Source organism: Eucyclogobius newberryi, unplaced genomic scaffold (assembly GCF_026437365.1).
Source record: "Eucyclogobius newberryi isolate DKJ021-1_F unplaced genomic scaffold, fEucNew1.0.hap1 SCAF_9, whole genome shotgun sequence".
In the NCBI taxonomy this organism is placed as follows: Eukaryota; Metazoa; Chordata; class Actinopteri; order Gobiiformes; family Gobiidae; genus Eucyclogobius; species Eucyclogobius newberryi.
Window position 1 is genome coordinate 11,291,347 of NW_027316532.1, and position 12,056 is coordinate 11,303,402.

At 44.6% G+C, this 12,056-nt stretch overlaps 2 protein-coding genes across 2 annotated transcripts; both read left to right on the forward strand.

Moving 5' to 3' along the window:
- The first annotated feature begins 982 nt into the window (after window positions 1-982).
- Window positions 983-4,447, forward strand: fkbp2 (FKBP prolyl isomerase 2). The gene is made up of 3 exons (XM_072438919.1): window positions 983-1,290; window positions 2,226-2,427; window positions 4,352-4,447. Exons 1-2 carry the CDS (start codon window positions 1,063-1,065, stop codon window positions 2,400-2,402), a joined length of 405 nt encoding a protein of 134 aa, XP_072295020.1. The 5' UTR covers window positions 983-1,062; the 3' UTR covers window positions 2,403-2,427; window positions 4,352-4,447.
- Window positions 4,448-5,894: 1,447 nt separating this feature from the next.
- Window positions 5,895-9,967, forward strand: ncbp2 (nuclear cap binding protein subunit 2). Its single transcript, XM_072438427.1, has 5 exons — window positions 5,895-6,004; window positions 6,579-6,665; window positions 6,744-6,838; window positions 8,998-9,136; window positions 9,742-9,967. The coding sequence occupies exons 1-5, from the start codon at window positions 5,921-5,923 to the stop codon at window positions 9,838-9,840; spliced, it is 504 nt and encodes a 167-aa protein (XP_072294528.1). The 5' UTR covers window positions 5,895-5,920; the 3' UTR covers window positions 9,841-9,967.
- Window positions 9,968-12,056: the final 2,089 nt, after the last annotated feature.

Below are 12,056 nucleotides of genomic sequence, written 5' to 3' on the forward strand. Positions count from 1 at the left end.
GACTGCGTGACAAAAGGGTCGTTACACCTGCAAACATGAAGTTTTGGACAAAATACACAAGGGTCACCAGGGCGGGGTTAAATGCAGGGAGCGTGCCCGTCAAGCAGTGTGGTGGTCAAGTTTAAGTCATCATATGAGTGAAACTTAAATGCAAACAGTACATTCAGGAAAGGGTCAGTTTGAGAGAGCCTCTGATGCCCACAGCGTTACCCGAGCCGTGGCAGATGTTAGGAGAAGATTGGTTCACAAGAGTGGACTATTTCTCTTGGTATGTGGAGATAGATCAGCTCAGACCAACTTATTTTGCCAAGATTATTGTGGATATAAAGTCAATATTTGCATGTCACAAACACAGACAATGATCCACAGTCAGAAAATGAAAGACTGCAAATGAGTACTGTTTTAATATAGTAACGGTGAGGCGGAAAGAGCCGTTCAAATCATCAAAAACCTGCTCCCAAAAGCCAGTGATCCACAGCTTCTCATGGGGCTCTGCAGTGTAGACTCTGCAGTGTAGACCCTGCAGTGTAGGCTCTGCAGTGTAGGCTCTGCAGGCCAGGCCTACCCAGAGTAGGCTCCCGCTCCTGATTCGCAGATTGAGAATGACTCTTGGATGTCGAATCCAAATCCAGATTATACAACTGAATCTTTCTCTACAATGGAACACTCCTGGACGAACCAGGATTACACTGACATACTTCCATTATTATTATTATTATTTGTATCATTATTCATTTTTATTATTTTTATTTTTGGTCTTTCTCTCTGGTCGTGTTCCTTGCCTTGTATTTGCGGAGGGTGAGGAAGAGTTTTTTTTTTAATAAAAGCACCATATTGTATGAACACATAATTGCGTTGAGCTTATTGTGTTATCTGTAAATATCATATTGGTCGTTCCCAGTCGGACGCATTTACCGTTGCACCGTGTGTGAAAAGCATCCGGGTCAGGTTCCTCCTCTTCCTCCTCTTCCTCTGCTCAGCTCCAGCTCATCTTCCAAACCTCCGCCCGAAACTCTCACGCACTCGCCGCTTCTCACGCACCCTTGTCCCGCAGCCGGAGCCATGCGGGTCGTGCTGCTGCTGCTGACCGCGCTGACCGCGGCTGTGAGCGGCGCCGAGAAGAAGAAGCTGCAGATCGGCATCAAGAAGCGCGTGGACCACTGTCTCATCAAGTCCCGCAAAGGAGACGTGCTCCACATGCACTACACCGGGCGCCTCGAGGACGGGACCGAGTTTGACAGCAGCATCCCGAGGAACCGGCCCTTCACCTTCACCCTGGGCACGGGACAGGTGAGCGGGGCCCGGGGGCCCGGGGACCAGGGGACCAGGTGGGACCAGGAGGGACCAGGAGGGACCAGGGGGCCCGAGGAGCCCAGGGGGGGGAGCCCCGAGAGGGCCCCCCAGGGGGGCCCCACGGGGATGGAGCCCCGAGGCCAGGGGCAACAAACTACGGGCTAAATTTTTTTTTTTTTTTAAATAAAAAGCGTTGAATGAAAATATGAATTCACTAAAAAAAACACCCAAATAGAAATTACTTGAACATTTAAAATGTGACATTTCAAGTTAAGACATAAATGTATTGTTTGTGCAGAGGAAGCTCATTCAGTTGTAGAAAATAATCCAAACTAAAAATGCTACTTTATAAATAACATAATCACAAAAACAACATGAATTACTTAATTATTCTTTCCCCCCACTTCAGCACACGACATGTTCACAGATCTCACTCGTTGCTCGTGCAGGTGAAGTCGTCCTTTATTGGGGGGTTTTGTACAGCTATTGGCTGCAAGAAATAGTGAAATGTTAATTGACAAAAACAAAGCTTTAACGATGCATTTTTTTAAAAGAGGACGACACCTGTATCGATGTGCGTGAACAGTGAAGTGCAAACGTCTCTCACCAGCACTGCCACGCCCGTAAATGCAAAGCCGTGGAGCACCACATCCTCCTCTTCCCCTTCACCAGAACAGAGTTCAGAAAATGAAATGTCTCTCTTTTTCCATTTCTGGCTCTGTGTTTTTTCTTATCTTGTGTGTTGATTATATTTTCCACTTGAAAATTAAAACAAAATATGTCTGGTATTTCATGTATTTTTTTTTTTTTTCAATACTGAATTCTGGAAAGAAAATACAAATTAGTCAAAAGTTCTACAATTTGAGTCTGTTCTGCTTTTAACTCTGGTTTAAACCTCACATTCCATGTGCTCATGAGTGTTTGGTCCTCAGGTGATTAAGGGCTGGGACCAGGGGCTGCTGGGCATGTGTGAGGGTGAGAAGAGGAAGCTGGTCATCCCCTCTGAGCTGGGCTATGGAGACAGAGGAGCACCACCCAAAATCCCTGGAGGAGCCACACTTATCTTTGAGGTGGAGCTGCTGAGTATCGAGAGGAGAGCCGAGCTCTGAGGAAACCACTCGAGGTACAAAGCTACTTTCAGCTGTTCAAATGAGCATGTGGTCGACCTGGTTAGATTTGACTTCAGCTCGTTGGGTTTTAATGGTGGATGAACATCACCAAACAGACTCAAAGATGGTTAAACAGACGACATGTGACCTTTGCTTCTGGTGTCAATGGTTCCAATAAAATGGTTGTGTCTCAAAGCTAAAGCCCAGTGTACTTTAGTCCAAAGGTGTTAACATCGGGAGTGTGTGTCTGATCGTGCCTCTCACCGCTGCCTCAAAGCGTCCCACACGCCCTTTTGAGCATTTTTGTGGCGCGAATCCTGCGTTTTGAGCGTTGGACGCTCTATGTTCACATTTCACTTTTTGAAAGACAATGACCAAAACAAAGTCCGCAAATGATGATATTCACTAAACTCTGAAGTGGCCCCAGAAAACACTTTATAAAGCAAATACACCAAAGCCGCTCACAATCTGGTCTGATTAAAAACAAGCTGTGGACTTTCTTTTTGAAGCGGGCCAGTCCACGACCTTTTGTTCCTGGGCTGGAATGTGGGTCCCAGCTCCGCCCTCCTGGAGGGGTCAGGCCGCTTCACACTCACAGTGACTGTTGTCCAGGTCTGAAGGAGCCATCAGGACATCGTCCGCAAACAGCAGAGATGAGATCCTGTGTCCCCGAACCGGACACACTCTGACCCCTGACTGACTGCGCCCTCCGACTCCTGACTGCGCCCTCCGACCCCTGACTGCGCCCTCCGACCCCTGACTGCGCCCTCCGACCCCTGACTGCGCCCTCCGACCCCTTACTTCTGGAGTCCACCACTGGGTTCGGGGGTCGCTCGCCGAGCCGGGGACACGGTCCACTCAGACTCCATGTCCCCAGTGTCCACCAGGATCTGGGAGAAGCTCTGGTGGAGTTGAAGCTGCTGCTGGACCTCATTGAACTCACAATACGCTTGGACCTGCCTAGTCTGTCTGACCTCCTCCTCCAGGTGGTCATCAGCTGACCCTCTTCACCCAAGTGGTCAAGACACGGCCAAAGGGCAGACGACTCCAGGGCGGTAATCCTTCCATCATTTAGGTGATTAATCGGTCCATCTTAGTAGAGCAACATTTTTAGTCGACTGATTCATTTATTTAAATTAAAATAATTGACATGGCCGAAACATCCAGTTTGACCCCTGAACATCTGAAGGCAGATGCTTTTGGAAAATAAACTCTCCCTGTGAGTCTCATAGAAGTGGAGCGTCCAACTCTCTGGACGAGAGGATTTACACCACACGCAAATGTCTTAACTCTGGTTCTCTATCTGTAACTCGCTGTTTGCTGCGTGATATTATATTATATATATTATATTATATTCCCCAGAGAATCTAATGACACAAATCCTTTACCAAGTTGTAAAAAAAAGCTTTGATATGTTGAAAGAATCCTTTGGAGAAACAGGACTTTTATAGATATGTACAAGTAAAGTTATTATAACCAAGAAATTAAACAAAGTAAAGTTATATTATAACCCCCTAACCCTGACTGAAATATTTATTAAGGTTTACAAATCATAACTTTCAAGGGGAATAATATCTAAAATTAACTCATTCATTCTGGAAAGAATTCTGTTGGAAAAATATATTGTTTTTTTAACGCCAACTGTGGCAGGAGGAGCTGTCCTGGTGCTGAAGGGTTAATAAAGGCACTGCAGTCTATTTTCGAACTATGTACTTCAGCATCAGACAAGTGAAAAATGACATTCAGACTGAATTTGGAAATGGACACACATTGGACAGACTGGACACACATTGGACACACATTGGACAGACATTGGACAGACTGGACACTGTCATTGATATGATGAAAATGACCTGGAGGAATCTGAAGATCAAGTTGACCAATCGTATAAAAGTATAAAACTCTGACATTAAAGTGCAGTTTCTAACTCGTGTGTTTCAGGATCGCACTCGTCCATGACCTTTGACCTCTGAAGCAGGACTACAAATATCCTCCGTCATTAACACGATCTTCTCATTCATAAACACTAACATGCCAAACACACATTCAGATTTAATCCATACACTTCATTTTATGTTAATATCATTTTTAATAAATACAAATTGTAATAAATTGTAGTAATTTAAAGCTGATTTGATATAATAAAACTGATCAAATGGATGAGATTTTTGTGCTTGTTTTGCTCCCGTTTCATCCCTTCTGATCTTTGACCCCTTTGCACATGTGCAGTTTGACCTTTGACCCCTGATGAACTAATATTGTGTGTGTGTGTGTATGTGTTCTCGTGTGTGTGTGTGTTCGTGTGTGTGTGTGTGTGTGTGTGTGTTGTGTGCGTGTGCTCGTGTGTTCTTGTGTGTGTGTGTGCGTGTGCTCGTGTGTTCTTGTGTGTGTGTGTGCGTGTGCTCGTGTGTTCTTGTGTGTGTGCTCGTGTGTGCTCGTGTGTTCTCGTGTGTGTGTGTTCTTGTGTGCTCGTGTGTTCTTGTGTGTGTGTGTTCTTGTGTGCGTGTGTTGTGTGTGTGCGTGTGCTCGTGTGTTCTTGTGTGTGTGCTCGTGTGTTCGTGTGTGTGTGTGTGTGTTCTTGTGTGTGTGTGTGCGTGTGCTCGTGTGTGTGTGTGTGTGTGTGCTCGTGTGTTCTTGTGTGTGTGTGTGTGTGTGTGTGTGTGTGTGCTCGTGTGTTCTTGTGTGTAAGTACTGTTCCAATTCAAAGTACACATCAGACTAGAAAGAAAAAGTCTGAGGAATAAAGTCTGGCGGTAATGCAACACTTGGATGCCAACCGCCATAAAACAACAACAACAACAACAACAACAGTTAAATGCAGATGTTGTTCTCAGGCCTTGTATTTGACACAGCGATGGATAAAACACTGAGGAGCCATTGAGAGGGTCAAAGGTTGAAGTTCCTTGGTGTTTATTTGGACAGTCCAAGTTAGCTAATATGTGAGTATTTGTCATAATCAGGAAATCACTCTACTAAGCAGGTATTGGAACTGTTGTGGGTTGTAAAGAAAGGCAAACCTTTTATTTGTAAAATGGGTCATGAAATGTGTCGCCCGGGTTTGGGGGAAGTGGGCGTGGCCCCACAGTGTTACACATGTAGTTCAGGGTAATTAATGCCACTTAGGTTTTATAAAACGCCAACAATTGTTTGTGTTTATTTTCAATTAATGTAGTAATTGTTACTCTGCACTGTAAGCAACAGTATCACTGAGATGTTTGTTTTGCTCTTTACAATCTGATATTTTATAAAGTGTAAAATTTCATTTTATGTCTTATGTTGATGTATTTTCTTACAAACTGTATCTGTCTCTAAGACATTGTATTATCCTGACCAAAAGTGGAAATAAAGTGTTTACCTCATTAATGCAGTTTGGGTTCCCACGAAAGGCTGTTGTGACGTGCAGGGCCTCCAGGGGGCGGCACTGCTCTGCACGGACCTTGTTTCCGCCGGACTTAGTTTTAGGGGGGACATGTGTTTCCTGTTATGCGCCGCTCTCTCACGCCGTGTGTGGCTGCACAATGACCACAATGTCCGCGAAGCTGAACGCGCTGACCAGCGACTCTTACATCGACATCAGCCAGTACAGAGACCAGCACTTCAAGGTATGTTCACCTGAAGGAAGAGCCACCGGAAGCACGAGCCACCGGAAGGAGGGAAAAGAGCAAACATGACCCGCTGCTGCAGTGTTATGCTAACCGTTAGCCTCCATGGCTAACAACACAATCACTTATTTCAAATCATTCACAAAACTGAGCCGTAAAGACTTCTTTAAGCAGATGTTGAAGACATTAATATTAATGAATAATATTAATTCCAGTGAGAAACCTTTTTATTTAGTCAAGCCTTTTAATTGCATTTGTTTTAGCGGCTGATTTTTCTGTATATTGTTGCATATGTATTGTTCACTGTAAATTTGTTGTGTTTTTATCGTTTTCTGTGTTTTGTGAAGCACGTTGTGACTTCTGTCTGTGAAAGGTGCGATACAAATAAAATTTACTTACAGTGTATTTTATACCCAAGTGCTAAGTTATTTCTAGATAGACATTTCATTTTCAAATGACATGAGTAACGTTCAGTCCTAAAAGTCACTCAACAATCTCAAGTGCAAAGAGAAGAATGTGCTGTGTGTTCCTCATCTTCATGTTCAGGTGAAACCTCCTGCTCTGTGTGTTTCAGGGAAATCGTTATGATCAAGAGAAACTACTAAAACAGAGCAACACTTTGTATGTTGGAAACTTGTCGTTCTACACCACCGAGGAGCAGGTGAGACAAAAAAACGCTCTTCTCTCTCACATCTTTATTCAGTTGTTTTCCTGCACTAAAAGCACCTGTTCCCTCCAGGTCCACGAGCTCTTTGCTAAATGTGGAGACGTGAAGCGCATCGTCATCGGTCTGGACAAGGTCAAGAAGACGGCCTGTGGATTCTGCTTCGTCGAGTATCCTTCAAACGCTGTAGGAAATAAGCAAATCAATCTTTCAATCTCTCGGGGCGTGAAACTAACTGAGGCCTGCACAACGAAGCTGCTGGACTCATCCTGACCCTCTTACCCAGGCTGAACTGAGACATGAGTCGTAGTTGAGAGCGGGTCAAGCCAATCGGAAAGCTGCGCACTTCAAACATTAAGAACGGCAATAAATAGATAAAATAAAAGCCAAACGCAGACAAAGCTAATTTGAATATCATTCCCCAAATCAAACAAACTCCAGGACAAACGTGTTAAAGTCGTGAAACGGATCAAACGCTACGACTGGACGGCTCTGGTGTTTGTGCCACATCTTAAGTATATTCAGTTTAAAGAATCCGTCCTCGTTATGAATCCATACACGCTGATATTCAATCATTTACTCTTTTGCGTCTGCAGTTCATGTCGTTCGTCTCTGGTCAAATTGTCCCCCTGTCTCTTTCCGGTCCGGAGCAGGTTATGAGCTGCACGTTGCCCTAGAAATCGACCCTGTACAAAGTGAACCTGTTTGGTGGTACTGCTCCGTACAGGCCTCTGGGGGGTGCTGCTCTGTCTGAAGCTCTTACTCCAGCTGGACTTTAATCTAAGCTTTGAACACAGTCTGACCATAAAGAGTACAATCTGACCATAAAGAGCACAATCTGTAAAGAGCACAATCTGACCATAAAGAGCACAATCTGAGTCTGACCATAAAGAACACAATCTGACCATAAAGAGCACTAGCCGACCATAAAGAACACAATCTGAGTCTGACCATAAAGAACACAATCTGACCATAAAGAGCACTATCCGACCATAAAGAACACAATCTGAGTCTGACCATAAAGAACACAATCTGACCATAAAGAGCGGTCAAACAGTTTCACATAATGTCACTGTTAAAATCTAGTTGACTTTAGCAAACTTTTTTAGTTTAACGGGAACAAGCTCTAGAGAAGGAATGAATTAGCCGTCAGACCTAAGATCGAGACACTTAATCAGGTTGTGTTTGCTAATGTGTGCGTTGTGTCACCACGGTAACGATGGCACTGTCCCAATACCCGCACTACACGCTTTACTGACCGTGCACGTGTGTGTGAGGGCGCAGGGGCACGAGAGGCACGAGGGCGCAGGGGCACGTGTGTGAGGGCGCGAGAGGCACGAGGGCGCAGGGGCTCGAGGGCGCAGGGGAGGTGGACATGAGGACATCAGGGCTTTGTGAACGCGGTGAAGAAAAACAGCAGCGTAAAACATGTTATTAGTGTTAAACCTCAGACAAACGAGAACAGGCTCAGTGTTTTTACAGTGTTGTTCGCTTGGCAGTTGAATATTTATTCAAAATCAATTATTATTTAACTGTTAAGACTTTCCATTGTTTCCTGTTAGCCCTCGCTGCTCAGTTGCTAAGGCAGTGAAATGCATTGTGGGGAATGTCCTGAAGTCTGCATGGCTCCACCCTCTAAAGTGCAGATCAAAAGTGTTTAAGAATCAGGGCCAAATGCAGACTTTAGCGGCTCCTCGTGAACGTGCATTTGAAGTGTGGGCGTGTCGGGACGGCCTGTACCTGCCGGTCGCCTTCACCTGTCACTGGAGGCCATGAGGCTCCTGAAAGAGCCTGATTCAGAGTCTGAAGTCTTATGTCCTAAAACACTCCACACAATGACACTGCAGTGATCAGGAAGTGAAACCTCAACATGGTTCACTTCTGTTAGTTTTCCTTCATTCACCAAAATACATGAGTTTCCAAATGTGGTTCAGAGTCCCTCATCTTAAGCTTGAGTAGAGTCCAGACTGACCTCAGGTGTTGTAGAGTCCAGACTGACCTCAGGCGTTGTAGAGTCCAGACTGACCTCAGGCATTGAGTAGAGTCCAGACTGACCTCAGGTGTTGAGTAGAGTCCAGACTGACCTCAGGTGTTGAGTAGAGTCCAGACTGACCTCAGGTGTTGTAGAGTCCAGACTGACCTCAAGTGTTGAGTAGAGTCCAGACTGACCTCAGGCGTTGAGTAGAGTCCAGACTGACCTCAGGCGTTGAGTAGAGTCCAGACTGACCTCAGGTGTTGAGTAGAGTCCAGACTGACCTCAGGCGTTGAGTAGAGTCCAGACTGACCTCAGGTGTTGGTGGTGTGATGTTCTTCCTTGACCCTGTCACAGATATTACATTCGTAATGACGCTGAAAACGCCATGAGGTTTGTGAACGGCACACGGCTGGACGACCGCATCATCCGCACGGACTGGGACGCAGGCTTCAAGGAGGGACGGCAGTACGGGCGTGGCAAGTCCGGAGGACAGGTCAGACACCAGAGAGAACGTTCTAGTTCTGTCCCAAACCAGAGATGATCAGGACATAAGACCAGATGATTATTGAAAACTGCAAAGACGCTGTCATTTATAAGATTGTGCTGCTTCGTTTTAGTGACCTTTGAACCCAAGTGGCCTGGTCAGCACCTGCTGCAGCAGCATCACAGACACGTTGCCAGGCTCCAGGTGCGGCCGGCCGCAGTGTTGTGGGTTCGGGTCCCGACTCCGGCTGTTTGCTGCGTGTCTTCCCGTCTCTCTCATCCCCCACTTCACCCTGTCTAAAGCCTACGGGCCTCAAATCTGCTGTATCCATTTTTTTAAATTATACAGCAGCATGCATTGTGCGACATCCAAATGTTAGATATCTCTAGAATAATAATCACGGTGTATACTTATACATATACTTATACTTACACATATACATGTTTAGTAACACTCGTTTGTGGTGAACAGACGTTCACTCGTTCCACGAGAGTCACGCCCAGTCTCTATTTCAGCCGGAACAGAACCCGTTGCAGCCTCAGGACGTCCCGCAGCGTCGCCTGGAATCATCTGGAATGATCTGGCTTCAGCTCGTGTTGTTTGTGTGTTTCCAGGTGAGAGACGAGTATCGCCAGGACTACGACCCGGCCCGAGGAGGCTACGGCAAACTGGCCCAGCAGCAGCGGCCCACGGAGCCACGCAACAGCTTCTGAAGCCTCTGACCTCTGACCCCTCACAGCCCCTCACAGACTGTACTACGTGACACCATACCATGTGACGCCGTACCATGTGACACCCCCACGTACTGCCGTCCTCGCTCAGATGAACCCGACATGTGTTTGCTGGAGTCACGAGGAGGAACATCTTATTTCATTTAGTCTTTTTTAAATAAATCTTGTTTTTGACAAATTTTGATGCCGTTTTATTTATTTTTGTGTTGAACATTTCGGCCAATGGATGTGAACAAAGTCAGACATGACACGTCACATGATCCATAAAGAATGACAAAGAACCTTTACGTGCCGTTGATCTAAGTAACACATTTATATGAAATGCTTTTGTCGCTAAGCTAATGCTAACATAGAATAAATGTCATCAATAATGTTCAAACACAAACTGAACTTAACCTGTTTAGTTTGAACAAGTTTGTCTTTTATATGAACCTAAGTTTAGCCTTTAGCTCTTTAAATGTCACGTAAAGTCTGAACTGTCTATGATCCATCTGGAACAATCGGTCTTCTTTAATAACGGATTTATTGTGATTCTCCTGAGCAGGAAGTGGAGCTCCACATTTTTAAGGCAACTGGAACTGGCCGGTCGCTTTCGTGACAAGGGCATTTTACTCGAATCAATAAAACTATATAAAGTGCTTTTCATACAGAAACATCTCAGTAACACTAAGTAGTGCTGCTCCATTATAGAAAATATAATCATGATTATTCACATTTTCTCAAACGACCAGAATGTTTTCCTCTGTCGTCTTCTGTACAAGATAAAAAGTAAATTTGTTTATTCAAATGCTTCAATAAACAAATTTATTGTCTTTGTGCTAATCTGCACATCTAAATGAGTATTTGACTCATTAGTTTGGCCCACATTTAGTTTGTAATTGGCCTAATAAAATGTACTGAACTAACTTGACCTGTCGACACGTTCAAACACACACACGAGGCCGAGTACAGATGAACCAGCAGAAGACGCGCCATCAGGGGAGTCATCTGCACCAGGAGCCACAGGACACCCAGCTCTCAGGAGAGACTTCCTCACATTTACAGCATCATTTCCTCATCAAAACCAGTCTTCGAGCAGCTTTTAGCTTCTTTTAGCTTCATTTACACTAGTTTGATGAATCCTCTTCCTCCGATGTGACGTGTTCTCGATCAGTGACTGACCATCTAATGCCCCGGACTTGTTTTTCTGCTGTCAAATCACAATCATTCCGACTGTAACGACATGAGCAGGTCAGGAGGCTCGTTTGTGCGATTCCCTCTGCCAGCAGTAGATGGCGCCAGAACTCGATGCAGTGGGAAACGGCAGAGCTAAACAAGTGTTTTTGTTTCATATTAAAACACTTTCTTCGGTCATAAATCATGTGATGCCAAACTAAAAATACTCAAGAGCATGTTTAAAGGCTAATAACAATACAAACATGCATCATATTTGTCCTTTAAGTGAGTTAAAGTGTCTGGATTTATGTGGAGCTGAAAGGGAAACGCTGGAGATTTGAGAGTGATTTATGAAGATAATCGAGCCGTCGTCGACTAAAGCAACTCTTCAATAATGGACTGAAGTCATCTGTATGTGAACGAGCTGTGACGGATCCAACCACGTTCAAGAGGCCTACAAACATAAACAGAAGTATTTAGCACCTTAAGGCTTTATAAGATAAGATATTCCTTTATTGTCCACGCATGGGGAAATTTCATTGTTGCAACGCAGTAGATCCAGAGGAAAAGGACAGATCACTTATGGGAAGTTTAAAAAACACTCTTAATAGAAGAACTCTTATAAACAAAACTCTTATAAACAAAAACTCTTATAGACAAAACCTCTCATTTCCTAATAAGGAATGGAGGGGAAAGTAAATAAAGATAAAAATAAAATAAAAACAGCGTAAGACAAGATAATACTAATAATAATGGTAAAATAAACACTCTTATTTACATCAGTTATATGCACATGAATTTGACATTATTGCATGTGAGTATGACAGTAATTGCACATGATTATGTCAGTATTCCACATGGTTAAGTCAGTATTGCACAGTGTTTGTTGTAAAGTGTGACAGCAGCAGAAGGAAAGACTGTGAAACGTCTCCTTCACACAGCGAGGGTGGATCAGTCACTGAGTGTCCTGCAGTGAACAGTGTCCTGCAGGGGACAGAGTGTCCTGCAGGGGGCGACACTCATGGTCCAGCATAGATGCGAGT

Excerpts from the sequence above, each read along its gene's own strand:
- fkbp2 (XM_072438919.1), top strand. The coding sequence starts at position 1,063 with ATGCGGGTCGTGCTGCTGCTGCTGACCGCGCTGACCGCGGCTGTGAGC. Across the intron at positions 1,291-2,225 it reads TCACCCTGGGCACGGGACAG|GTGATTAAGGGCTGGGACCA; the intron begins GTGAGCGGGGCC and ends TTTGGTCCTCAG.
- ncbp2 (XM_072438427.1), top strand. The coding sequence starts at position 5,921 with ATGACCACAATGTCCGCGAAGCTGAACGCGCTGACCAGCGACTCTTAC. Across the intron at positions 6,005-6,578 it reads ACAGAGACCAGCACTTCAAG|GGAAATCGTTATGATCAAGA; the intron begins GTATGTTCACCT and ends TGTGTGTTTCAG. Across the intron at positions 6,839-8,997 it reads TGTGGATTCTGCTTCGTCGA|ATATTACATTCGTAATGACG; the intron begins GTATCCTTCAAA and ends ACCCTGTCACAG.